General features: G+C 44.9%; 4 protein-coding genes across 28 annotated transcripts; 2 read left to right on the plus strand and 2 right to left on the minus strand.

Moving 5' to 3' along the window:
- Positions 1-82: 82 nt before the first annotated feature.
- Positions 83-1828, plus strand: LOC124196340 (RWD domain-containing protein 3-like). 3 transcript variants are annotated; one of them, XM_046591348.1, is made up of 5 exons: positions 83-342; positions 415-491; positions 556-842; positions 902-1246; positions 1310-1828. In XM_046591348.1, exons 3-5 carry the CDS (start codon positions 639-641, stop codon positions 1547-1549), a joined length of 789 nt encoding a protein of 262 aa, XP_046447304.1. In that variant the 5' UTR covers positions 83-342; positions 415-491; positions 556-638; the 3' UTR covers positions 1550-1828. The 3 variants fall into 3 exon arrangements, with proteins under 3 accessions (XP_046447304.1, XP_046447306.1, XP_046447305.1); XM_046591350.1 differs by having other exon boundaries at positions 1330-1828; XM_046591349.1 differs by having other exon boundaries at positions 415-842.
- Positions 1496-19874, minus strand: LOC124196324 (microtubule-associated serine/threonine-protein kinase 3-like). Of its 19 annotated transcripts, none has more exons than XM_046591276.1 (18): positions 18800-19874; positions 18441-18649; positions 18121-18261; positions 13222-13594; positions 12580-12671; positions 8890-9013; positions 8746-8812; positions 8574-8652; positions 7936-8111; positions 7775-7850; positions 7272-7691; positions 6712-7191; positions 6057-6357; positions 4677-5950; positions 4323-4604; positions 4109-4174; positions 2546-3382; positions 1496-2470 (listed from the first exon to the last, which is right to left on the minus strand). In XM_046591276.1, exons 1-18 carry the CDS (start codon positions 18819-18821, stop codon positions 2099-2101), a joined length of 5391 nt encoding a protein of 1796 aa, XP_046447232.1. In that variant the 5' UTR covers positions 18822-19874; the 3' UTR covers positions 1496-2098. The 19 variants fall into 19 exon arrangements, with proteins under 19 accessions (XP_046447232.1, XP_046447231.1, XP_046447234.1 ...); XM_046591275.1 differs by having other exon boundaries at positions 7936-8117; XM_046591278.1 differs by lacking the exon at positions 4109-4174.
- A 71-nt stretch (positions 19875-19945) lies between these two features.
- On the plus strand, positions 19946-23653 carry LOC124196327 (peroxisomal acyl-coenzyme A oxidase 3-like). 4 transcript variants are annotated; one of them, XM_046591304.1, is made up of 13 exons: positions 19946-20139; positions 20553-20708; positions 20773-20931; positions 20997-21143; positions 21227-21374; positions 21444-21618; positions 21684-21799; positions 21910-22076; positions 22145-22168; positions 22252-22350; positions 22415-22535; positions 22594-22833; positions 22892-23653. In XM_046591304.1, the coding sequence occupies exons 1-13, from the start codon at positions 20056-20058 to the stop codon at positions 23434-23436; spliced, it is 2181 nt and encodes a 726-aa protein (XP_046447260.1). In that variant the 5' UTR covers positions 19946-20055; the 3' UTR covers positions 23437-23653. The 4 variants fall into 4 exon arrangements, with proteins under 4 accessions (XP_046447260.1, XP_046447263.1, XP_046447262.1 ...); XM_046591307.1 differs by lacking the exon at positions 19946-20139 and adding an exon at positions 20306-20454 and having other exon boundaries at positions 20566-20708; XM_046591306.1 differs by lacking the exon at positions 19946-20139 and adding an exon at positions 20319-20454.
- Positions 23543-25474, minus strand: LOC124196344. Of its 2 annotated transcripts, XR_006875665.1 has the most exons (3): positions 25137-25474; positions 24451-25022; positions 23543-24340 (listed from the first exon to the last, which is right to left on the minus strand). XR_006875665.1 is itself a non-coding variant. In XM_046591354.1 (2 exons), exons 1-2 carry the CDS (start codon positions 24452-24454, stop codon positions 23769-23771), a joined length of 576 nt encoding a protein of 191 aa, XP_046447310.1. In that variant the 5' UTR covers positions 24455-24588; the 3' UTR covers positions 23543-23768. The 2 variants fall into 2 exon arrangements, 1 of the variants encoding a protein (XP_046447310.1); XM_046591354.1 differs by lacking the exon at positions 25137-25474 and having other exon boundaries at positions 24451-24588.
- Between the last annotated feature and the right edge of the window lie 92 nt (positions 25475-25566).

A 25566-nucleotide genomic window follows, 5' to 3' on the forward strand; every position in this document is an offset into this window, starting at 1 on the left:
TTTGTCGGTACATGCACCGACAACAGTTTTCACGAGACTGTGTGCTCTCATAGGCTGTCGAGCTCTTTTTGCTTGTCCCTTCCCCTCCGTTTTCCGCCCTTCCTTCTGCTTTATATACTCTTGGTGACGTCAGACGGTTTCACTATGCGCCAAGCAAAGTCGGAGCTCTCGTATTCCGTTAGGAACCATGTTTTATTTCCATTTCATTTTCTGACATTCATATTTTTTTTTTACTACTTTTGTTATATTACTTAGCAATTCCGATTTCTTTGTTAGTTACTTTGGTGGAAACATGATTTCACCGTGTAAAAGTGTTAAATTTTGCTTACGATTCTCGGCAAGGTAAAGAATATAAAGGTCAAAGAGAAAGTTGGTGTTTATTCTAATTCTTTTACTTATTATCATGGTTACCAGCTCTCAAGTGGAAGTACAATGCATTTCTGATTCATCTATAGAAGAGTCAACTTTTATTGTTGTATTCAGGTTTCAAGGTTCATTTAGTATGTTACAGACCTCAACCACTTCAGCGTTAAATTTTTTATTTTTTTTTGGTAGGGTCCAGTCATTCTAGCATCCACTCTTCAGTATCCACCATAGTCTTCATTCATTTAATGTGAAAAAGCACTATTGATACTCAAATGAATAATCAAGATATTGCTGATGAAATTGAAGCTCTGAGTGCTATCTTATGTGCAGCTAGTGAGTTTGAGGTGAAGTCTAGCGATGAGAACGAAGTGATACTAGTGATCCAGCCTCAACAAATCAATAGTAATGTTATCAGTTTAACTGTCGTTTTGGATCCTAAAAGTTATCCCAGTTCTAGTCCACAGCTATCAGTTCAGGTATTTTGTTTCTCTTCAACCCAGTATTTTCAACTATCACATTTTTGCTTCTTTTTCAGAGTCCTAGGCTGAGTCGAGCAGAATTGCAGAATCTTGACACACTGATCAAGCAACAAGCTTCCAAGTTGCAGGGAGAAGTGACAATTTTATCATTAGTTGAATGGCTGGTGGAATATTGTTTACGGTACGAGGAAGAAACGATCTGCCGTGCAACGAACCCTGTGATAGAAAGAGATATCGATAATGATTATACGGTTGTTGCCCAGCTGGATCACATTCGCAGTAAAACAATTTACTTAAAAACTCTGAACCAGTGGTTTCGTGAGCTCGATCTGCACGGAGTCTTGATCTCCTATCGAAAGTGGATATTTCTCTTGGTCTCCGGGAAAAAAGATAGTCTCCAGGTAATATCTGCGTTTGTACAGACAAGTTTGATCGATCAGCTAATACATTGACCCTCGAGTTAGCTGTATCTAAAACGACACAGGACTCGGAACGTCGACGTCGACTCAGGCGGAAGGCCGTGTAGAGAGCGCATGCTGACTGTTCTGGGTCAAGTGGAAGAACCGCTCGATGCCGGCGGCGTACTAGTCGAGGTGGAACTAAATGATTCCGGTGAAGACTGGTCAACATATTGGAAGAGTAGGTCATTGTTAGTGAGTATCTATCAGAAATTTATTCAGCCACAAACTGGACAGAAGAAATGATGAAAGTAATCACAACACACACCAGCAGGGCAGCAACAAGAGAAGTTCAAGTCATCCGGAAGATGAATGAACATAAAAATAAAACAAAAGGGAAAAACAAAGAAAACAAACACACAATCTAACTTCTGTTCAATCCATAACCTTTTTTTTCCTTCTTCCGGCGAGATCACACTCGTCTTTTTCCACTTTTGTTTTTTTTTTGTTTTGTTTTTCATCCATTATTGTACAAATTGTTAAATATACAGCAGTTTTCACGATACAAAATTCATCAAACCCGCACAAACGTTTCCTTTTATTTTATATAAATATTGATGGATCAAATTAGAAAGTGATTAAGAGTGCGCTATATATCACATCAACCACTTGGTAGCATGTAAGCAGGAGTGAAAAGAAAGATACATCTCATACCAGGAGAAATAAAAAAATAGGAAAAAAAGTAACCCTAAATTTGACTCCCGTAGTCCATCATTTGAGCTGGATTGTAAATCTGTACGTCATCGATTCGAAACGAATGGGAGGGCCAGGAAAAAAATATGAATTATTTGTACATCACAGATGAGAAGTTCGTTCAACTTGATCGGGCTGCGGTTGTTGCTGTTGCTGCTGCTGCTGTTGCTGTTCTTCGACGGACGAATTCTTACGGCGCCGGAGTTCAGTGCTGGCTGCAGCAGCAGCTAGAACGCAAGGCTCGACCGAGATGTCGGGTGGCGGAGTAGATGCTAGAGGGATGGGAGATGCACTCCTCGATCGTGGACAACGTTTCACATTAGACGGAATCTCCTCCTCCTTAGTATTCAATGTATCCGATTCGAATCGGACCGTTTTTGGTCCATCGGACGAAGTAGACGCAACAGTTGGATCGACAGGCTTGCCTTCTTCCTTTTTAGTCTGGCTGTCCGATTCAGCGGCAACTTCCGGAGTCTGTAATAATATTGAAATCATTGACACAATTTTTTAGTTTCACTTTTGAGCTATCGACCAATCAAAGCAATTTACCGTTTGCGAAAGTATGGTGACACGCGGCGGGCTGATGACGGTCACTTTGGGCAGACCGCAACGTTGGTTAGTAGTTGAACCGTTGTTGCTGGAATTGGGCGGTGTGCTACTGCTGCAGGCGTTGCATAGAGGTGATATAACCAAGTTCTTCTCTGCGGAGCGCGGATGGAGCCTGTCGGGTGAGAGAGCTCGGCGCAAAAGTGGCGATCCAGGCTCGGCCGACTTTGGCCTAGAGAGAGCGCGTTGTTTGGCGGCCGGTGAAACAGAAAGCGAAGCCCCAGGACTGAAAAGTTGCGTCGAATGAGAGCTGCCGGGAGGATGATGGACTTGCATGGGGAAGGCCAGCGGGCTGGGCGAGCGAGTCGGGGAAACTGGGAGTGGCTGCTGTTGCGGCAAAGGTGAAGGTGACGGAGTGCGGGCCAGCGGAGAGAGTGGTATGTGTCCAGCCGATTTCCGTCTAGACGGCGAGTGCATGTTCTTAGCCACCGAATGCAACTTGTTCTTGAGGCCATGCAGAGATGACGGCCGGTGAGGTTGAAAATGGCGTGCGGCAGAGGCTGGAGGTCCGCCTGAATTCATTTGGCCGCTAGCAGGGCTGTTTGGGGCAGACGAACCCGGCGAGCTGGACGGTGTTGAACGAGGCGACTCGGACGCCGGACTGGCAGCAGCCAATTGGCAGTGATGGCGCAAAATCGGCGGAGAGTAGCCCGAAGCCGAAGAGCGACTTCCGGGCGAATTGGACCCCGACTCGTGGGACGGCAACGATCGATTCAGCGAATGGAAACTCCTGCTGGGCGTCAGCACAGGTGAAGACGATCCTCCATAGTTGGCCGCCAACTAGTCAAATACACGTGCATAAAGTTCCAAGGTATTATTTAGCATCAAAACATCATTCTCCTCCTGGTGGATTGAAATTTCAATCCGCTGGCTTTTAACGAGTTCATATCACACGGCACGGCACACGCATGAGCGCAAACATCACGCACGACTCGTCATTCTCACTGCACATTCCGTGCCTTCCCAGAAAAATAAACACGACGTCAATAGATGTCCAAAGGAAAACAGATCGTTAGTCTCAGTCCCCTTCAGTAGTGCAGTAACGCTGTATACTCCACTACTGTCTAGTTGTCGCATTCACCACCAGGCTGCCATTTTAATCTCTTTGGCAACGCTGCATCGTCTAGTCTACATAGTTTGCTGCTCCAGCACATTCTTCGAATTTCAATTTTCCAACCCGTCATCAAAATCAAACCCTCCCCCCTAAACATTCAAACTGACAACAACAACAACAACTAAAAGAAATCCACTTGTCAATCAAACTAGCCCAGCCAAAAAGGGAGGAGGAGGAGTCAAAGCGGATTCTGGCTTATTTTTTTCCGGCGGATCAGAAATTCAATCAGAAAAATGGGGGGGGGGATGTAACGTTGTTAGGGCAAGCCAGGACTGGAGAGAGAAACAAGACGAAAACAACAAAGCCGAGCGCGCAGCAAAGCAAAAAAAAGTCACTGGCCGATGCCGATTCAAAATGGCATCGAGTGTGCACCATCGAGTTTTGTTTTTTACCAAAAAAGGAGACGAGTGGCCGCGCGGAAGCACGGGAGCCGACATGGGGATCTGCAATCGGAGCGACTGCAAAAATACACCATGTCAATGGACCACAGATGGAATTCGTAGTGGCGTCAAGAAAAACAAAACCAAAACAAAAAAGATTGTAGAGAAATGGACGCGAACGTCGTCGTCGCCAAGGCGCACAATGTCGGTAATAGCTGCTACTAACCTGCTGGATTTCAGCGCTGGCACGTTTGCTACTCAGACGACGGAATAATGACGATTTACGGCGTCTATCGGCCTGCTCGCTACTACTCGCCCCTCCGGCTTTGACTTTGGCTCCGCCAGGAGGTCGTCGTCCGGCCCCGTGCGTAACGCGGTAATAACCCCGGCGAGCCAAACGGCTCTTGGCTAATTCTCTTCTCCGTCCGCCAGTCTGGATACTCGTCTGGTCAAGAGGAGTGGCTCGCAGCGTCACCTTATCTCCTTCCGACAAAATCAATTGCAACACCTAAAAATAGAATTAAAAAAACGATCAAAAGTCCATCCTCTCTCTCTCTCGTCCGTCGTATTGAAATTGTACCTGCGTGTGAAACAGTCCCTGGATGGCTTCGCCGTTGATGTGAGTTATCAGATCTCCAGGTCTTAAACCGGCCTCTAATGCCGGACTTCCTTCGTCGACAGCCATGACCAAGTGATGAACTGTGTAGAAATCGGAATCGCCCAGGTAGACTCGAATAGCCCGGAGTGTGAAGCCAAATCCGCGTGGTGCTCGTCGGAGAACAATGGGAGGCTTCAGGCTGCCCGTAATGGTGGGCGAAAGCTCCCGACATGGAGAAGTGTCACGAGAACTGGCCGTGCTGGAACCACCGCCAGGTGACGGCGACGGACCCTCTTCCGCCAATGAAATGACTAGCGACAAACCCGATGCCGCAGGATCGGTTTTGGTGCCGCGTCGCTGTTTGAAGTTGGGCGAGAAGGACTGGGTCAAGACATTCTTCGGCCGGACGCCTCCGCAAGCTGTTAAGTGAATTCCGGCAGACGTCGGCGGAGTGGAATCGGTTGTTGTTCGATCCCCTTCGTCGACGGGCGAGAGTTCACGAATGTGATCCGGCGTCGAGATGGGCGTCATGCAGCGGCCACCCGATTCCGATTCGACAGAGATGGAGAAACGCGGAAGAGATTTCAGTTCACGATGAAGCATCCGGCGACGGCGTTGCAGCTGCGGGCTGGAGTCTTCGTTCTCCGTAGATTCCGGCGTCTGCTGGATGGGAGGAAGTGTTAGAGACTTGTCCTCACCAGCGCTGAGACTTCCACACGATTCCGATTGATCCGAAGCGCCCGAACCGGAATCGTTGCTAGACTTGGCGTCAAGGAAAAGTCCGTGCGATTTCTTGTATCTCGGCGAGCAAGAGGAGAAGGATCCAAAGAGCGGAGTGGTGGCGCCACCTTCCGTCGTTTCCAAGTCCAGTTCCAGATCGCCGGAAGCGTCGTCATGGCAGTAGCGATCGGCTCGAGTGTCGAAATAGCTCGTGTCGTTATCGTCGTCCAGCTGCGGAACGAAGCCGGCTTTTTGGCGTAACAACGAGTTCCAATCCAGACGGTCAAAGAACGGATGCGACTTGACTTCGGCTCCGCCGGCCGTGCCCAGTCGATCCCGCGGGTTCTGCTGCAGCAGCGCCGTGATCAGATCTTTGGCTTCGACCGGAACGGGCCAATCAGATTCACTTGGCCATTCGATATCGTCGTTGACGACGTGGGAAAAGAGCTCTTCGGGCGTTTCGCCAAAAAACGGAACGCAGCCAATCAGAAACTCGTAGAGGATAATGCCGGACGACCACCAATCCACCGGCTTGCCTACAAAAACAGCACAACAAAAGTCGTGAAATGAAACGCGATGCCAAAAGTGACAGGGTACAATGACCAAGCAACAGCCGGGTTAGTTAGTTAGTTGGTTAGTTACCATATCCTTGACGGAGGACGACTTCGGGAGCGATGTATTCCGGAGTGCCAAAGACTTGCTTGTCGGAAAACTCTCGGGTCTCTCGATCGATGAAACCCTCATACAAGTTGGTGGCCAGCGACATGAGACCCATTTTGCTCAGACCGAAATCGGTCAACTTGATGTGTCCCATGGCGGTAATGAGCAAGTTATCCGGCTTCAAGTCGCGGTGCACGATCCCGTAGCTGTGCAAGTACTCGACGGCCAACACCATCTCGGCAAAATACAGTCGGGCCATGTCGCAGGGGAATGGTCCCATGTTCTGCAAGTTTCAACAAGAATCAAATGAATAAAAAGTCAACAGCCAAACAAAAGTGCTCCTTCATTAACGACTGTGCACAATTGAATCGCTTCAAACCACAACGTGACAAGCCCCCCCCTTCCAAATTAAGTTTACTCCGAGTGATAAATCGTTAACGAAACAAGAATTGGCATCTGAAACTTGAACAAAGCCAAAGCGAAAAAATATGAAAAGAGGCACAAGGCCAATATTCAGAGTAGACATTTGACCCAGTAAAATTGTGCCAACAGAATTTTCAAATTCTAATATTTTTTCTCCCCTCCCCCACTCGGCGGATGTTGGGAAATGTTGGTTGGGGCAATGTTATCAGCGTACCTTGAGGAGAGTGGCGCAATCGCCTCCTTCGACATATTCCATCACCATGCACAAGTGCCTTTGCGTCTCGAAACTGCACTGGAGACTCACGACAAAGGGGTTGTCGGTGAAGCAGAGGATGTCACGCTCGGCAAAGGCCTGCTCGATCTGGTTGCGTAAGAGCAGGTTGCGTTTGTTGATTTTCTTCATGGCGAAACGCTGGCGCGTTTCACGGTGACGCACAAGGTAGACGGCCCCGTAGGCGCCGTTGGATATCAGTTTAACCACTTCGTAGTCGCTTTCCTTGGGCAAGTGCGACGTGTCGGCGACTTTCTTCTTTTCGGGTGTCGACGTCGTCACTGGCGAATCGGTTCCTTCGGTCGGCGGCTCCGGAGTCGAACACGTTTTCTCCAACTGACTTAAATCCTGTTGAAACTCTGCCAGTGGATCACGGTTCAAACCCAGCTGAGTGACAATGTACTGCGGAAAGTCAGTCACGCCCTAGAAATTCCAAACAAAACGTCAATTTTGGTCAGCGCTGGGCATCCGAGAAATGTCAACAATTTGTTTGTTTTGTTTACCTGTGTGGTTTTAACCTGTCCTTCGGCCTCTTCCAACATGTGATAAAACTCCTCGGGATCAAATTCTAGGCACTCTAGAAGCCTGGCCGGCCGGGAGATGATGAGCAGGAGCTTGCGAACGAGTCGACTGAGATGGGGAACAGCGTCGACTGCCTTGTCTTTGGCCTCGTTCAAGAGCCTCTCCAAATTGTCCGACATGTCGTAAAAGTAGCGGCTCGTGATGAGTCCCTGCTCCGATTTCTGCAAGCAATCTCTGCCCAGCTCGATCACCTGATGCTGGACGAATCGCACAATGGCTATGGCGTCGGCTGGGATGGGCTCCGACGAACCCTCGGCAGCTGCCACGAGCGCCTCTGAACTCTCGACGCTTGCGTTCTCTTCGACGAACGTCTTGAGCCTCTCCTCCATCTGTCGGGTCGCCTGCAACGTCATTCATGTACAAGATGGATCGTCTCTCACTCTTTTTATATACAAAATATAAATTGGATGTCTGCCAAAAATACCTTGGGGAAGCGTTCCTTGTACAACATGTTCATCATCACCACCTCGCTATCGACGACCGGAGAGCGGATGGGACTACTGCAAAATTCCCCGCCCAAAACGAAAAGAAATTGCAAGTAATGAAGGCACGTTCCAGCAGTTGCAACGTTAAGAAAATACAAACCTCAAGCTTCTGGATCTGGGCCGCATTCTGGGCGAGTGGCGTCCAGCAGCGGCAGCGCCGTCCGTCTCCTCGATGACTGGGTTGCTTTCGTTGGAGGAAAAGTGTCGCGAGAGGATCCTCATCTCTTCGGCCGTCGGCACCGTCGGCAAGTGATTCAACCGCTCCTGACTGGAACACTGTGACTGGAACGCATCAATACAAGAGGCCACCGGGTGGAACGACGGGAGTGGGAAGGGCGGGATTAGGCAAGACAAGGGCAAACGCAACGAAAGAGTTAAGAGAAAGAGAAAAAAAAACAGAGATAACAAAAAAAATAATTGTTACAACATAACCTCATGCATAAGCTACCAAACAAAAAGTCAGCCAATGTTTGGTCTTTTTCATTGTGTTCAACTAAAAAATGCCAAACGGAAAACAAACAAATTGGATTCGCAAATAGTAGAACAGCCACCAAAGCCAAGTGATTTTAATCATTAAAACAACCAAATAGCTAAATTTATGTTTCTACAAATAAAAAAATTCAATTTCTTTTAAAAAAGGCCGACAACATAATGAACGAATTGGGATGTGTTTGTGTGTGGATGTGGAGAGGTGAATAGGGAGAGTATCCAAAGTTCTAGACATATCAAAATACGCACCGACACATTGGAGCTGGCCGGAGTAGTGCCGTAACCAGATGAAGGCAATGAGGCCACAGACCATCGTCGACATTCAGCCCTGAACCAGACAGAAGATAAACGCGTTTAATTGCGACTGTAATCATATTGGTCACAACTTCCCCCGCACTCAAAAAGAAAAAAATGTCATTACTTTTTAATTGGGATGAAAGCAAATTGCTGACTGGGCGACATGTTGCGTGGACTTTCCATCGGGCTCCCTGGTGGTTTTTACGATTGAAAACAAATCATTAATAATTGAATCATTCTTGCTACCCAGTGAATTGCCAAATTTAACCTTGCGACAACGGCGATTGGCAACGAGGTGGCATGGTGGGCGATGTGGCCGATATCATGCTCTTCCGATGCTGCAGGTGATGATGCTGGACGCGGGAGCATCTTCTGGGCAGCAACAAATCCCTCTGTAAAATTAAAAATTGAAAAGAAAAAACAACCGAATAAATGATGAGACATTTGCCGATAGAGGGCTGCTGGAACACCGGAAATCGATCATCGAAATGAGAGCAGCAGCAACAACCCGTGATGTGCCCTCACGACAGGATGTTGACGACCAACATGGGGTCGTCATGGGAACAGACATCCTAAATTGCTCAACACATTGGGCCAAACCAAGCACCTGGGCCACGAGGCCGCTCGATCGAATCAACAACTGAAAGACGGACGCTTGGCCCCCGTCTCACCTTGAGGAGGATAAGAGCGGGATGGACGAGAGTTGGCGTAGTGGGAGCGGACGGAGTGGAAGCGGCCGACCAACTGGCCGAATGGACAGTCAACGGCAGCGACAGGTGAGATCGAATCGAAGAGCGACGCTCCTGCAGTCGAGTCCGGAACGCATTGCCGGTCGTCGAACGCAAGTTGTCGTCGCCGGACACAGTCACGCGGACTTCGGACGCGTTCATCTAAGCCACACACACACACACAGACAGAGAGAGACACGCGATAGCCCGTCGTCAATAACTAGCCATCCAAAAAAGAAGAAAGAAACGGTGGGTCTGAATTTCTCACGATGCGGGTTTCCTCGAAACAAAACAAAAAGCGCCAGGTGGATTCGATCCGAATATGGGAACCAGATATCAAATGATAGAAGAACGAAAAAGTGAAACGCAATGAAGATCGGGTGGGGGGGGGGGAAGAACACAACAGGCTTAGAAACTTTTTTTCGTTTTACGCACCGTTTGATGTTCGTTTCAAAAACTGGCCTAACGAGAGAAAGTTTGAAATAAAACTTCAAAAACTTACACCGGAGAGAATGTGACGGAAACCACTGAATCGGCCACAACAACAGACAGCTGGACAAGCGGCGGTCGGAACATCGGCAGACTCTGGAAACGACAGGCTACGACGAATCCAATGAATACTGGGAGATCCCAGACTCATTTTGTTGGTTGGAGGTTTGGGTTCGGTTCTGGCAAGTGTGTGGTTCACACAACTTCCTCTTTTGCACGTGTTAGATCAAGTGAGCCATGAACTGACTAGCTGGCTGTTTTCTCGCGATTGCAATAAATCGACAACAAGCACGAACGAAGAAGAGAGAGAGAGAGCAGTGCTTCCACAATTCCATTCAGGATCAAAATGATTGAAACGTCAAGTGATGTGAACCAGTACGCCCTGGCGTTGCCAGAAAACTCAAATACGTTTCTTTTCTTTTCAGTTAAAAAACCCTTAAAAGGAAAACTGACATTTTTCGTGAACAAAATTTCGAAAACCCTCAATCAGGGTGTTGAAAGCCCTGGTTCTCTCTCTTCCCCCCCTCTCACTGTGCCCAAACATAAACAAAACGGCTTTGAAAAAGGCACTGCTCCGTTCGGGTAGACGACCAGAGCACGACTAAAGTCACGAGACACCAAAGAAGAATGGCGGGTGGTGGTATCTTTCCCCAAAGCAGAAACGGTAATTATCACCGTGCAGCAAACAACAACCAAAAAGAAAGAAAAAAAGAAAAACCAAACGAATATCCGGCGGTTTTATTTTTTGTTTTTCGGACCCTTCGGCCACTTTTTCCGGTGTCGACATGAACGCAAACGCCAACCGCAAGCCGGCCTTTCCCTTTATATTTATTTTCTGACACAAAATCAACGTCAACTTCCAATTCTAATTGATAAAAATAATGATGACGTCCGGTGGCTGGTTGGCCGACCTGAATCGCATTTTGGCAAAAAGCGCCAACGTTCAAATGTTTTAAAAATAATAATTAGAAAGAAAACCACGAAAATAGGTAAGTATCGAAAAATTTATCAACGGGTATACCACACTCATGTGATACCACAATCAATGATCCGGGATGGATATTGAAGAATGTCCTTGTCGACGTTTGAAAATAGGTCTCAAATGTAAATGAAACAAAAGATGACATTATCTCGCTACTGACGTTGGTCCATTTAAAGACACTCGTCTATCGATCCGCTCGCTATTTTGTTTGCCTTTTTAAAATAAAAAATCCTTATCGATGATAATGTTGTTTACCTCATCACTTGCCCAGATAACTCCAAAGACCTTCGCCAACGGGGGGAAAAAAAATTTGCCCCCTCATCTTTCGATTAAATGCTGAAATAAAAATAAAAAAGGAAAAAAACTAAATCTTGCGAAATAAGCAATTTAAAGTCTGGCGCGTGGGCAGGAATGTAAATACGTGCGGAACCAGTCAAAAATTGTGGACAGCGGGAGCGCATACAAAATGGCGTGGAATAAAACTGATTGGATCGATAGAAATCGACCCGCCGTCTACACACACAATAGCGGAATAGTTGCCAGCAATAAAAAAAAAGAACATTTTCTATTTTTTCAATTGAGGAAGTGATCAAGTCTTTAACAGGATTAGTTCCTTCGAGGATGGGCAAATAGGAGACGAGTTCAGAACCGCCAAGGATCCCCAAACGCCGCTGACGTCATAAACGCCCGCTAGCTATCTTGAGATCACACGGATTTATTTTTCTTTTCTTTTTTGGCGTAGAGTTTTTCTATCCGGCCGGATCGATGATGTGTAGCTTCAACGCATTCTCGGCTCTCACAAGCGCATTCTTGTAAACGCATTACGACCATTTCACGCGGTACGCATTTCCGACAACTGGTCCAATACAGCTGCGATCCAGAAAGCCCACAAAAAGTGAAACTTTGCTTACAACTTGGCTTCCGTTACTACGTCACCTGATCGATTGGCCGAACGCAACAAACCGCAACCTTCCCGCTAGTTCTATTTCTTTTTTTTTCCTTCCTTTCACGAAACTGGGTACTGAATATAAAGAAAAAAATTCCGTCTTTTGATCATTCCTCCTGGAGATTGCGGCAGAATGGCCTGCGACCTCTTTTCTCCAGTTCTCTCTATTCTACCCCGTGTGCCCCATTTTAAAAAATGGCAATCGATCCGTGACGGAATAAAGAGAGAAAAAAAAGGATTCGAGGAAAAGGCCAACCCGGAAAGTAAAGAAATTCAGCCACACACACACACAGAGGCAAATACAACAGTATCATAAAAGTAGAGAAAGAAAACCGAGAAATACGGTGGTAGCTAATTAACTGTAATAATGATACTAGACCGGCTGGACGTCTGAGTTGAGATCCCCACTCCACTGGATACAAACCAAAATTGTGGGCAAACAAAACTGACAACCAAGAGCTGTTCCACACGACTGTCAGACGTCAACGTCGACGACACAACAGACACACACAAGAACAGGGTCGAAATGCGCGCGCATCTCTCGTTCAAAAACACTGTCTAAGGCTTCCTTCTCTCTCTCTCTGTGTGTGCGTGTGTGTTTTACATTAGACAAATTCTCCGGATAAAAGGACGGAGGGAGAAGACCGGATAACTTGAAATCGTGTTCCGACAGGATCAAAAGGAAAATCATTATCATCGAAGCTCCTTAGAACAACCCCGGCCCAAAGACTCATCTTCTATTCAATATCGCGAACAATCAATCGCCGAGATCAAAACCATTTTTCAATTTCAAAGTCAAAAAGTTTCGCTCACCACCGAGTTGGCCGTCAGGGACGGGGCCGATTGGCCCAACGCCGAGCTACGGATCCGTTGTAAATTGTAACCATCTTCTGCTTCAGCTCCATCTATAACAAAAAATAACAATGTCATCAATCAGATTGTAGAACAAACTTGTAGACTCGTGTTTCATCCCTTTAATAATAACACGTATAGGTTTTCCCTTGACCCTATTAGAGGACCTCTGGATGTTGTCCCCGAACCGCCCACTCTTCTTTACGCCTACGCAACAGAGTTTGAAATGATCCCTCGACGTTGTCGTCGTCGTCGTCGTGACAACACATATCTTTTTCGATGTTCCTCCCGAATACGGGGAATTCGACTTCTTTCTGGTTGTTACCTTAGTAACCAACAATTGCATCTCCCTCTTAATCAATAGTGCCACTATACTACACTCTTTACACCCCGATTCCCCAAGGCCGACTCTTAAAGTGCAGCTCGAAATCACATTATCCGGCAGGGCGGATCTTTAGCGGAAACGTGCACTGTAAACCACCCCGCTGCGTAAGAAAACGCAGAGCTGAAAGGCGACCCCGAACGCCATGCTTTATTCACAGCATGTCTACTCGGCTGGTTTTTTCCCCCTCCTTAATGTGATCTACTGTAGTGTGTGTATACCATTGGCAGCGGAAGCGGCCGCACTGGATGCGGTGGCCGAGTGAAGCCGAGCGCTATGAACCAAGTTGCCGGGCATCAATTGTAGACCGCCGACGCTGTGACGATGGGACGGGACGCCCACGCCTGTGGCCAGCGGCGAATAACATCCTCCATTCGATCCATACTGGCCGGCTGCGTAACTCTCCCTCCGGCGGCGTAAGTCATCCGAAAGTTGACGAGCAAAGGCACGCGGACGAAGTAACAACATGGAGGCAGCCAAGGATGAGGATGCCGATGATGACGGCGAGGAACTCCCGCTCCCGCTCCCCAGTGACAAACAGTCGACATCCAATGAGCGACGAACCGGAGTCAGGCATCCTCCTCCCCCATCCGCCTAAATAAATAAGAAAATGCCAAATCAATAAAGCATTACATTATGTACTGTACACCATTCCATTCGAAAGTTGCGACCTCAATTGGGATCGTTGACTTGCGATTGCGCTTACGATTCGCAAGCTTTTCGGGAATATACACTTTCTACATCCTCCGATCGATCACGAACCATTTATTTCATACGAGAGACTTTCGCGCCATCTAGTGGTCACATCGTAAACTACAACCCAAAACAGCTTGCGCCCGGTGACAACAAAACAATTGGGACGCAGCTCGGCTGCTGCTCGCTAGCTGGGCTTTTTCACGTCCAGCAAACACAAATCGGGTCAGACGTGGAAACACGGCAAGTAGGACGGCCACACAATCTCTCGCCGGTTAGCAGGAAAAAAGAAAATAACATTACGACGAAAAAGAGAGAGAGAGAGAGACATTTTCGCCATTTCAGCTCGAATGGAGATAGAACCTTATGAGAACGGCGAGTTGGCAAGTTGCTCTCGCGACCATTTGGCTCGTGAAAAAAAACCTTGGACGGGCAACTGAATATTAATCAAGTCGGTTGGCGAGCGGTACGGCATCGATGGACGCCGACAACCAAAACACACACACACACACACAAATCGAGGCATGGAGAACGAAAAACCCTGGACCGTTCAAGTGGGCAGAAGGCCAGTCGGAGGCCAAATTTGGCACCAAGAAATGACCACCTTGAAAGGAGAAGGGCGCGGGCGTGAGACAGTGTCAAGGACGACACGGTGGACGTGAGACGTCGACATCAACATCACCCAGATCTGATCTCTGCAACCACTGGGCAAATAATACAGTTGCAATTGGGAAAAGTGAAACCCCAAACGCAACTGACCCAAGGTTCGATTAATCAACTAAGATTAGCTCGAATCACAACATTGACCAAATTGTTTTAACAAAAAGAAATGAATACCTTGAAGGTTTCATGACAACAGGAAATGATCACTCAACGACAAACAAATTCAAATAATGAATGATTACATTAATTACTTGGTTCGAGGTAGTCGAATCGTAGACGGGTGACAGGACGGAAGAAAATCGTGAATAAATTGGGATTGGTAATTTTCGGCAGCGCTGCCCCGATCGCGATAAATACGTTTGTCCCGCAGAGTCGGTGACGTCAGCGCTATCCGTTCGGGATAAATTCAACGTCAAATCTTGGCGTTTCATTTTCGTTTCCTTTTCCCTCCTTTGGGTCTTGATTTGAATTTTATATTTCTTATAAAATTTGACGAGTCTCAACAACAGTTCCACACGATTCAATTACTCTTTTTAATGAAAACATGTTTCGTTTTCCCTCCCTTATTTACTGGCGGGTCAGCTGTTAAAATTCATGACCGCCAGAGGGTTGGCCATCGACTTGGAACACTGTCTAGAATAAATTAAGTGGGCCATGGGAAATACACGCGTGTTTTTTTTTTCTTTTTCTTTCGTTTGTCCTGTTTGTTTTCAGTTGGTTTCGGGTAGTTGTTTTCGATGAGGATCAATGTCAGATCTCGTTTCACTAGGCTGTCACTTTGTAGTTGCAATCATGACGACGACGACGACGAAATTGTCTTTGCTTTGCTGGAGAGCCGACACGAAGGGAATCCCGAAGAAAACTCCATGGGGGGAAATGAAAGAGCCGTCTCTCCCCTGCCGAGTCAGCTGATGTATCTGTGTGTCACAGGACTAGCCCAGGAGACCATCACACGGGATTTTGCAGTTAGGTAACCACCACGACACACACTGAGCTGTCAAATATGGCTGACTGGGTAGGCGCGCGCACACACACAGCCGAGATTGCCACACGTGGGAGTTCTTTTTTTTTTTCTTCTTTCCTTTGCTTCTTTCCAAAAATGGCAGATAGTTGTAATAAAAAATAAAAAAAAACACGAGAGCCGATCGGTGAGCGTGTGCAGTTAGTACTACGTCTGTGTCACGACTGACCGGAGGGCCGCAGCTCAAGCAATGCAGCAAGGCACAAAGTATTATAGCAAGCCATAAGCCTCTGGACTACTGCTGCTGCCAAACTCTCTCTCTACTCTCCTGTTGCGACTGGTGGCGCCACCGTGGCAACTTTCTTGAAACTCGTCTAATAACAAAAATTTCGCCCCGTGTGTTCACCGCACTCGGCAGCAGCTGCACGTTTTCTCACTAGCCGGAAAGAAGAGGAGAAGAAGAAGAAGAAAAAAAGAAAGAAATTGTGTGTATATAGAGTATATATTTATACTCGTAAAAACCGCAGAGACAAAACCAACAACAGGCAAACAGAGCCGAGAGAGAGAAGGAGGAGTTGGGGAGGTCTTGTTTCTTTCTCTTCTTGTTGACCAACAATGGGCCGTCGCATTCTCTTCTGCTCCACTCGACAGCAGAGAAAAAGAGATTGACCTCAATTTTGGCAAGAAAAAAAAAAGGGCTGCGAATAATTGTCCGCTATTTGGAATCCCCAATAGTCGCGAGATCAACAACTTGTCATACGCCAATGGTCGGAAAAAGGCCGTTTCGGGCTAGACGGGCGGCTCGAAATCCCTCACAAATTTCAATACCCCCACGAAAACCACTTTTCTTTCAATCCTTTTTCTTTAGTCCTCCCCCAAGGTTAAAAAACCCAAACAATTCATAACGAGCTCTTGATTGAAATTGCTCCTAGGCTTTCTTTTCGGGGATGGTGACTGAAAGAAATGGCGTCACATAAAAGCCAAGTCAAAACGCCCAGTCCTGCACACAGCACACATATCCTAATACCATAAAAGGAAACCGTTGGAATAATAAAAAAGGGACATTAAAAAAGAAAAGATAAGCACAAAGTATTGATCCAGACACTGTGTGTCCTTTCAGTCAAATCCCCGGCACACGCAGTCGGTTTATCGCATTGATCCGGGCGCAATAAGTCGACTAAGAGAGAACATATCCGGATAACAATATCCAACTAACTTAAAAATAAGCCGTCGTCGACGACGACGTCATCCTTGTGGCAACAACAACAACAACGGCAAATACCCACCAGACGGCAGATAACAAAATGTAAAGACTGAGGAGGGAAAAAAAAAAAGATACCGTCTACACAACAATGAGAATCAAAAGATCATTTGGATCACGGTCTGGAGGTTCTTATCGACCTGCTTTTTCGTCTCCCTATTTTTTTTTTTTTTTTTTTTTACAACGTGAAATAAACCAAACAGCCGTCGTAAAACAATATTGTTTTCCACGGCCAGCATGTTAATAAGGTCTGCGCTGATGACACGCAGCAGATTAGCGAACGTAAATAGAATTCGTGAACCATCAAAAGATCAAAAGGATCACCTTTGGGGCACGCTACGTAAAAGAAAAAAAAAAGGCACAACCATTAACGATTAGTAATCTTATGACGGATGCACCTTCAGGAAAGATTCCAGAGCCTTGGCAACGGATGCCAAAGGTCCTTTCTATTTCCATCCACCCTCAGCGCGCGTTTTTCTTCTTTTTTCTTTTCGGTGTGTGTACTATACTACAGTACTATACTACGCTCTCTCAACAACGGCGGATAGAAAGTCATCACACAAGTGGAGAAGGAAAGAGAGAGAGAGAGAGGAAAAGTCGGTACCATCGAGCCTGACCATATAAAGAATTGTTGCTCAAGAACCCCTGGCGCAGCTTGTTTGGCGGAAGCTGGACCCTTGCCAACAACGCCAATCGATGAATTCGCGTCTCTTTACAACCTACATCCGTCGTCGCCCCGGCCAAGAGAATTATTTCTCCCGGTATTTTTTTTTTCTTATTTGACGCACAGCGTCGACGCCCACCAGAAGCGCGTTCAAACGCTGTTTTTATTTCTCTCTCTCTCTTTTTTCAATGCCTACTTGAAAAGAGCCTTGATTTCTCTACGGCAAAAGACTCATTCAAACGGAATTTATAACGCTGCCTTGCCCGGAAAGTCGTGCGGATGTATTTTTTTTTCTCTCTCTTACTCCCATTTCAAAGAATCCCTTACTACCTAGCAACACTCACGGGGTCATTTTGTAATAATCTAATATGGCCTTATTTTCCTCTTGCAAGATAACAGCAAAAACAGGTTTTTTACATGGTTTTTTTATGGTAGGCCAACGTCACGGTCAACTTTTGGATGGGTTTCAAACTTTCTGTACTAAGAGGATTTTCAAGAGTATTTTTTTTCCTTTGGTTTTGTTTTCTATCCATTAGACCGAGAATATCGACCGGGTCGTCCCACACGCAAAGGGTAGTCAAGAATGAAAACATCCGGCTGCTGCTGGCAGAATGCGGATTCAGCTGGATGACGTGAAATATGAACTAACGCTCGCGTGACACGAGCCATCGAATAAGGCATAAATCCGTGGGATGTTCTACGACTAGATGGATTTGCTATCGCTTAGACAAAAAAAAAAAAGGGTACGTGGGGAGTGGCCGACGTGGAATAAGGAATACCCACATAGACTAGGGGGTCTAGAACCAGCATGAGTCACCTGATAGATCAATAATGGCGTGTGCACGATGGAAGCAATTGTTTTTTTGTTTTTGTTTTACCTCTGATTGGTTGATCCATTGACGGGCCATTTCGACTGCGTTCAAAATGCGCTGGCGCAATCCGCTTTGATCGGGCAAGTTAACCAAATCCTCCGGCAACAAACTGGTGAAAAGGGCGAGCGGCGTATCTTTCGGGTAAACCTGCAACGAAGGGAGAGAGAAAAGAAAAACAACGACATTATTTTCGATGCTATACACACTAGTGTCCTATTTCACGCGTTCAGACCGCAGAGTAACCAACGGTCCCCTTAACCGACTCTCGGTTTGAAAATGGCGTTGGTAATAATGTTACAACCACAACGAGGACAAACTCGTCTTACCTGCAGAACTTCTTCCATTTGCGGGAACTTGGCGCAAAAGTCGCCCAAGTCGGCGGTTGACGACGGAGTTGACGAGGAACGACCGAGCAAAGCCCTCCGCCAACGCCTCCAGTGACCTCCAAGAACTCCTCCCGCCCCTCTGAGATCCTCGCAATCATCCTCGCATCGAGGAGTTAGTGAGGACACGGCCAAACGCCGACGCCGTTCACCTATTTGACAAATCGAAATGACACAATTTTTACGTCACCCTAATTATTTTGTTTCGCAATTGTAGTTGCCTAGTCGAATCAATTTATTCCGAACGGTTATCACTTATGCAATTCATTGCAACACACAAAGTGAAATTTTTAATGACATACCTGAACGGTCTGGTTGAGACATTGCCCGTGTTTTAATTGCAACTCATTGACGGAGTCAATCGAGAACCGGCAAATTGGCGATGAGATGTGACAGACCTGTCCGTCTGAGTGTAGTTGACGACTGTCGTTGGTGAAACCAGTAGCACGAAAGTGTTGGCGGATGGGAATGTTCCCACGCGCAGGATTCAGCGCAACCGATGAGAAATGCAGCCGATGTCTCCAACAGCAACGTGTCAGGAGCGGTACGTGCGTGACCGGATAGCTGACTGAAAATGTGCGGTTGGCAGTTCTTTCTTTAATAGAGCGTTAAGTGCACCATCTCGCAGAGTGGTTTTCGGGTACTAACACGAGCGGGTCGATAGCAGAATCCAAATTTTTTTACTGCCCACAATGAATTGCTTCAAAGGACAATTGGGGGTTGGGCAAACTTATGGGTGGAGTTCCCGTCATTGGGTACCCATTTTCATTCTTTGATAGAATAGAGCAACAGTCTATTAGGTATCAAAATTACGTATTGGTAATGGGAAATCAATTGCAGCTCATTAATGGAGTGGTTCGCTGATCAGATCATCATCGGCACAAGAAACACTGCTTCTTCACTTGAGATCCACCTCCTCATTTCAATTTTGGCCCAGTGGGGCTGCCTGTTTCAGATCCTCGTGAGTTGCACAGCATAACTTACTGTGAATGTTGAATGATGTGCTGAAACATCAAGTTGATGATGAAAGAAGGTAGTGGTTAGATTCATTTTGGAAAACCACACTGTTGACATACAAAATTGCAAACCATTCTTCTCAAGGGGAAGGTATTGGGTTTCTTCATTTCAGGCATTTTATAAGGCAGACTGAAGCCATCTTTGATGAACTCTTGTAAGTTAGTTTGGATGCTGCAGTAAGGCTTCATTGATGAGATATAATGAATTCTTCATTGTATGTGATGCTAAATCAGGTACAAGGTCAAAATTGTTAAGAACGATAACTAAATCCCTCAAAAACAAACAAGATATTGAGTATAGTTTTGATTCACAATCACACCCAAAAAATCACTTGTTACCTTAAACTCGGTTGCAACTTAACCGATGTCATCTAGCGATAAAATATTGCAAACGCCAATAGTTAGAATTCCAAACCAGATGGCGTACGGGCTGAACAAAACAAAACTTTTTTGTACCGTTGCGGCAACGTCGCGCCAAAATAGCCGTCTGCCGAGTGCCGTCCGTCAAATCAAATCTTTGGAGTTTGGAATTTTGGACTCGTATGTTTTCTTATGGATTTGAAAAACATTCTTCGTGCAGTTTAACGCTGTTGTTTTTCAACTGCTTCAAAGAATTAACAAATAAAGTAAGTAACCAACGCACATTTTATATATTTAGTTTTTCGAATGCAATTTCTTGCAAATAATTTTAACTGAAGTAATTGCAAAATACAAGTTAAAGCAATTTTACTTGAGGGGATATTCACAGTAGAATGAACAAAACAACTCACGAATAAAAAATTTGTTACAATTTTTAATGTGGTAACGACGTTTTTTGGACAAGTTTAACTATCAAAACAACCAAAACTAGCAAAAATCCGAGTGTCGTCTGCTGTAATGTTTACGCTTACTTCGTAGCTATCTATTTGGTTGATTGATATCAAGTGATTCTTTCATATCTGGTAATTTTGATAAAATGTTAAAGTGTATACCTTTTATTGGATGCATTTGTAATATGTACAGTCACTTTCAGTTAAAGCATTGATCTTTTGTCTTATAGTGCTGTCCTGTAGAAAATTACAAAATGGATCCAGAATTACAAGACATTCTTAAAGATTTTCCTCCTGGCCCTCTCTCTGAGTACAGAAAAAATGCTTCTTTTAATTGGAAGGATATGTGTTTGTTGATCCAAGGCAAGGATGCCTTAATTTTGAAGGTATAGACAAACAAAATAATATCAGCAATTTTATTTAAAATTTCAACTAAAATTTACTTAACAGCACAAAATATGGTCTACTCTCGAAAAAGATCCTGCATTTGCTCATTGTGCTACCAAGCCTACTCTAAAAGAGAACCGTCTTCTCACTTTGCAGCGTGCTCAAAAACTTGCTGAGTATAATTTCATGCCAGCAAAAAATTTGTTGCAGAAACCTGAAATGGTTTGAACTCTAAATTATCTTGTGTGTTGGTATTCTTTTCTAAATCTATTTGTGTATTTAAAAAGTTGGATTCTGTTGTTATGGCCATTGGACAGCTTGACTGGAGTTCCATAGTAAAACTTCAACTGCTCTACAACTTTGTGATTTCAGCATTATATGGAATGGGTACAGAAAGACACTTTAAGGAAATACAGAGATTAATGAGAAGAGAGGTAACCAGTTTAAGTCTTGTGTTGAAAAGAGAGAAATCCTGATTTTGAATAATCAAAGTTAATATTTTAATGCTCATATTTAGATTGGAGCTTGTTTTTGTCTGACAGAAATAGGCCACGGTACCAACACCAAAGCAATGAGAACTACTGCAAAATTTGATGTCAAAACTCAAGAATTTGTTTTTCACACACCTGATTTCCAGGCAGCCAAATGTTGGGCTGGAAACTTGGGTAAATTTTTTTTCTCCGTGAATTTATCCTAAAAATGTTGCGCATAACTTAAAATTTTCCTATCTATAGGCGAAACAGCAACCCATGCCGTTGTCTTTGCTACACTATACACACCTGATGGCGAAAACCACGGGTTACACGCCTTTTTCATCCAAATTCGAGACACAAAGACATTCGAAAACCTTCCTGGAGTGAGCATCGGTGACATGGGTGAAAAACTTGGTTTAAATGGTGTTGACAACGGGTAACAAAGAACAAATATTCATTTGTTTGTTTCATTAATTTTTCAAATTTCATTTTGATTGAAAGGGTGATGTTATTTGATCAATTCCGTGTGCCACGTGCTGCGTTACTTAACCGGACGGGAGACGTGAGCGAATCGGGTTTGTACGTGTCGCCCTTCAAAGATAAGAAGAAGCGTCTCGGTGGGTTAACTGGGTTATTCGTCAATACTGATAGTCCAAAGGGTCTTCATGAACTACTTAATCTGATTTCGTCATTTTGTTTGTTTTTGTATTTTTAAATATTAAAAAAGGAGCTTCACTTGGAACGTTATCGGCTGGACGTGTTGGCATTGCAAGTATGGCGACAGCCAACCTTATCAAAGCTATTACAGTGGGTATCCGCTACTCTGCCGTACGACGCCAATTCGGACCGGAAGATAGTAACGTAGAATTGCCTGTATTAGAATATCAGTTACAGGTTATATTGTAGAAAATTATTTTAACATTGAAAACAATTTGTTAAAATGATATATTTTTTATTCTTAGCAATGGCGTCTGTTTCCTTATTTGGTAAGTGTTGTTTGGATTTTGTTTTGATCATTATTACAATGGTATTCTTGCAAATTTGATGAATTCGCCATTTTTTCAAATAGGGAGCTGCCTACGTCCTGATTAATTTTACTCGGACTTTCCGCAAAGACTTTATTGACATGCAAATGGCTATGATGAACAAAGAAGATCCTGATCGATTGGTAAATAACACGCAACTTAACCAACAAATATTTAATAATTGGCTAATATTATTTCTTTGTCAAGGCTTCGGTTGGTGCAGAAGTTCACGCCATTTCATCTTTTGCAAAACCTCTTTCTTCTTGGCTGGCGCAGCAAGGAGTTCAAGAGTGCCGAGAAGCCTGCGGAGGTCATGGATATCTGGCAGGTGATGGATCAATTCAACATAGATATTCAAATTTTTATTGAAAATTGATTTTAAATAGTTAGTGGTTTGGGAAGCGTGCGAGAGGACAACGACGCAAATTGTACCTATGAGGGCGACAATAATGTTTTGCTTCAGCAGTCAGCAAATTGGCTTCTGAACCTTTGGTCACTTGTCCAACGTCGCCAAAGCGTCGCTCCTTACACCCCACTTGGTTCCGCCATTTACCTGGATTCCGCTGAGTCTATTCTTAAATCTAAATGTAAACTAGATGCTCCACAACAATGGTTCGAACCCCAAGGTAACATTATGAATTTTTCAAATCAAATTTAAACGTAACGCTTCTATAATCTATTTAGCTTTGTTGGATGCCTACCAGTTTGCTGTGTGTCATCTTCTTCGTTCGACGGCGAATAGGATGCAACAGTTGATGGATCAGAAGATGGATGCCTTTACTGCCAAAAATCAAGCACAAGCCTATCACTATCGTCCATTGAGCATCGCCTACGGTGAAACATTGTTCTTGATGAGAATGATGAGACTTCTAAACGATCCAAACATCCCTGAACAATTGCGGGCTGTTCTCAAATCCTTAACTGCCTTATTCGGTGCAACCAATTTGATGAAACATTTATCAGCCCTCACTCAGGGCGGATACTTCCAGTCCAACACGAGTGCTGCCCTGCAAACAGTCATCGAACAACTATGTGAGAAATTGAAGCCTGATGCAATCGCCTTGATTGACGCAGTAGCCCCGTCAGACTTCGCCCTCAACTCTGCATTAGGACATTCCGACGGTCAAGTATATCGTCACTTAGAGGAGCACATGGCCTCTAGTATGAAGACCCGTCCTGACTGGTGGCAGCAGGTTTTACTTCCTCCGAAAAAGACTTCTCATTTGTGAGGTAGTTATTCATTAAATTTATCTAATCCCCTTCTATATTTTACGGTATAGAGTGAGCGTACATTTAATTACTTAAAAAGGGTGACGTTCTATGTAGTTATTCAAATGAAGGAAATGACATTTATATTTTGGGAAAAAGTTGGTTAATACAAAAATATATTGATAATAATTAGTTATTATCGTGCTTGTGGAAATAAAAGGTGGCTAATTACATAAATACTCGAAAGAGAGAGTTCTTACTTAAAACTTTGTCAAGATGTGAACCTTTTTGTTACGTAACGTCATCCAATATCGTCCTGACAGAGAATCTGTTACTTTGCATCACCACAATTTTACCGAGCCAGCGGAATCGGAAAACGTTCGGTTCGGTTCAACGTAGTACGAAGATACTTAGCTTCAATGTAGTAAGTCGTGGCTGCGTAATACCTGGCCGGTTGTGGTTGCGTAGATCGAGGCAGAGTAGTAGTTTGGCGCTTCAGTGTAGTATTCGACCGTTTTGGTGAGCAATAAGCCTCGGTGTAGTAGCTGGGAACAGGGCAGTACTTATGCGCATCGGTGTAGTAAGTAGTTGAGAACAGAGTAGTACTTGGCAGTCTCGGTATAGTAGGATGGGGGGGCAGCATACATAGTCGTGTCGTACTCTGGTTCCTTGGTGGTGTAGCAACTCGGGGCAGAGTAATACTTCGGGGCGTCGGTGTAATAGTTCGGAGCAGCGTAAGTTGTGGTATAACACTCCGGTGCCTTAGTGGTGTAGTAACTTGTCGTTGCGTAAGTTGTTGCAGTGTAGGCGTTGCGGCTTGGTATCCGCCATTCCCAGGAGACATCGGTATACCAGTGGTCGACCCAGCCGTTAACGATACACTTTTGCTCGAAACACCCAACAGCAGCACGACACTATAGTTAACTAAACAATTAACAAATTAAAACATTAATATTCAATGTAAAACTGGCATATAAACAAATAGAAAAGAGTAGAATTGATACAAAACTCAAAGTCGAAAACAGAATATTTACCCATGATTGCTAACTGGTAATACGATGAAGAAGCAGTTGGGGACAAATAGTGCGCTGCAGTTATTGCCGTGTCCTCACTTGACGGATTTATACCAACTTTTATTTCTCCTTTTATACGACTTCTTTTTTTAAGACCACTCCTTTAACGCAGAGTAATACTTCGGGACGTCGGTGTAGTAGCTCGGGGCAGCGTAGGTTGTAGTGTAGTCTTTGGGTATGGTATTAATTAGGACCCTCGGTGTAGTAGGCAGGAGCAGCATACGTAGTCGAGAAGTATTCCGGTGCCTTAGTGGTGTAATACTTGGGAACCTCGGTGTAGTACTCCGGCTCTTTGGTGATGCAGCTTGGGGCAGAGTTATACTTCAGGCTTCGGTGTAGTAGCTCAGGGCATCACAAGTTGTGGGGTAATACTCTGGAGCCTTGGTGGTGTATATGTTGGTAACCTGTTGTTGCATATGTTGGTGTGTAGTAAGGCGGTGGCGTTGAGGTTTGGTATATGCCATACCCAGGTACACCAGTGGTCGACCCAGCCATCAACGATACAACTCCCAACAGCAGCACAACACAGTTAACTAGACAATTATTAAATTTAAACATTAAAATTCAATAATAACTGGCATATGAACAAGTTGTCAAAAGTAACATTAAAACAAACTCCATAGTCCATACAAATAACAGAACATTACCAATGATTGCAAACTAGCAATACGATGAAGAAGGCTGGTGACAAATAGTGCACAGCAGTTGTTGCCGTGTCGGAGATACTCACCCGACTGATTTCTATGGCCTTTTCTCTGTCCTTTCATACGATTTTTTTTCTCACCCTCACCTCTTAAGCCTTGCGGTATTTTACCTGCTTGATAATGAGGTAACACGTGTCGTTCTCGCCCAACCTCTACGCCGTCGCATGAAAAGTTTAACGTAATGATCTCCGTGACCTTCTAGTGTGAAGGACATGCTGACTGTACTTTCCTTTTGCAGGTTGACGTTACTGGGGATGGGTCTACAACAAACCAATATCAAAATGAAAACCAAATGAATACCAAAACAAAACACGTCCCGTTCTCACCCAACCTCTGCACCACCGCATTGCCAGTTTTACGTAATGTTCCTCGT

This window comes from Daphnia pulex, chromosome 6 (assembly GCF_021134715.1).
Source record: "Daphnia pulex isolate KAP4 chromosome 6, ASM2113471v1".
Lineage (NCBI taxonomy): Eukaryota > Metazoa > Arthropoda > Branchiopoda > Diplostraca > Daphniidae > Daphnia > Daphnia pulex.

Bases quoted from the DNA above. Each gene is read 5' to 3' on its own strand.
- LOC124196324 (XM_046591275.1), bottom strand. From the start codon at position 18,821: ATGTCTCAACCAGACCGTTCAG. The intron at 8,653-8,745 runs GTAATGACATTT...TGTCTGGTTCAG, and splicing joins GCTTTCATCCCAATTAAAAA to GGCTGAATGTCGACGATGGT. The intron at 5,951-6,056 runs GTAACTAACCAA...CTGTTTTTGTAG, and splicing joins CGTCCTCCGTCAAGGATATG to GCAAGCCGGTGGATTGGTGG.
- LOC124196340 (XM_046591349.1), top strand. From the start codon at position 639: ATGAATAATCAAGATATTGCTGATGAAATTGAAGCTCTGAGTGCTATC. The intron at 843-901 runs GTATTTTGTTTC...CTTCTTTTTCAG, and splicing joins GTCCACAGCTATCAGTTCAG to AGTCCTAGGCTGAGTCGAGC. The intron at 1,247-1,309 runs GTAATATCTGCG...CCCTCGAGTTAG, and splicing joins GGAAAAAAGATAGTCTCCAG to CTGTATCTAAAACGACACAG.
- LOC124196327 (XM_046591304.1), top strand. From the start codon at position 20,056: ATGTTTTCTTATGGATTTGAAAAACATTCTTCGTGCAGTTTAACGCTG. The intron at 22,169-22,251 runs GTAAGTGTTGTT...TTTTTCAAATAG, and splicing joins GGCGTCTGTTTCCTTATTTG to GGAGCTGCCTACGTCCTGAT. The intron at 22,351-22,414 runs GTAAATAACACG...TTCTTTGTCAAG, and splicing joins AAGAAGATCCTGATCGATTG to GCTTCGGTTGGTGCAGAAGT.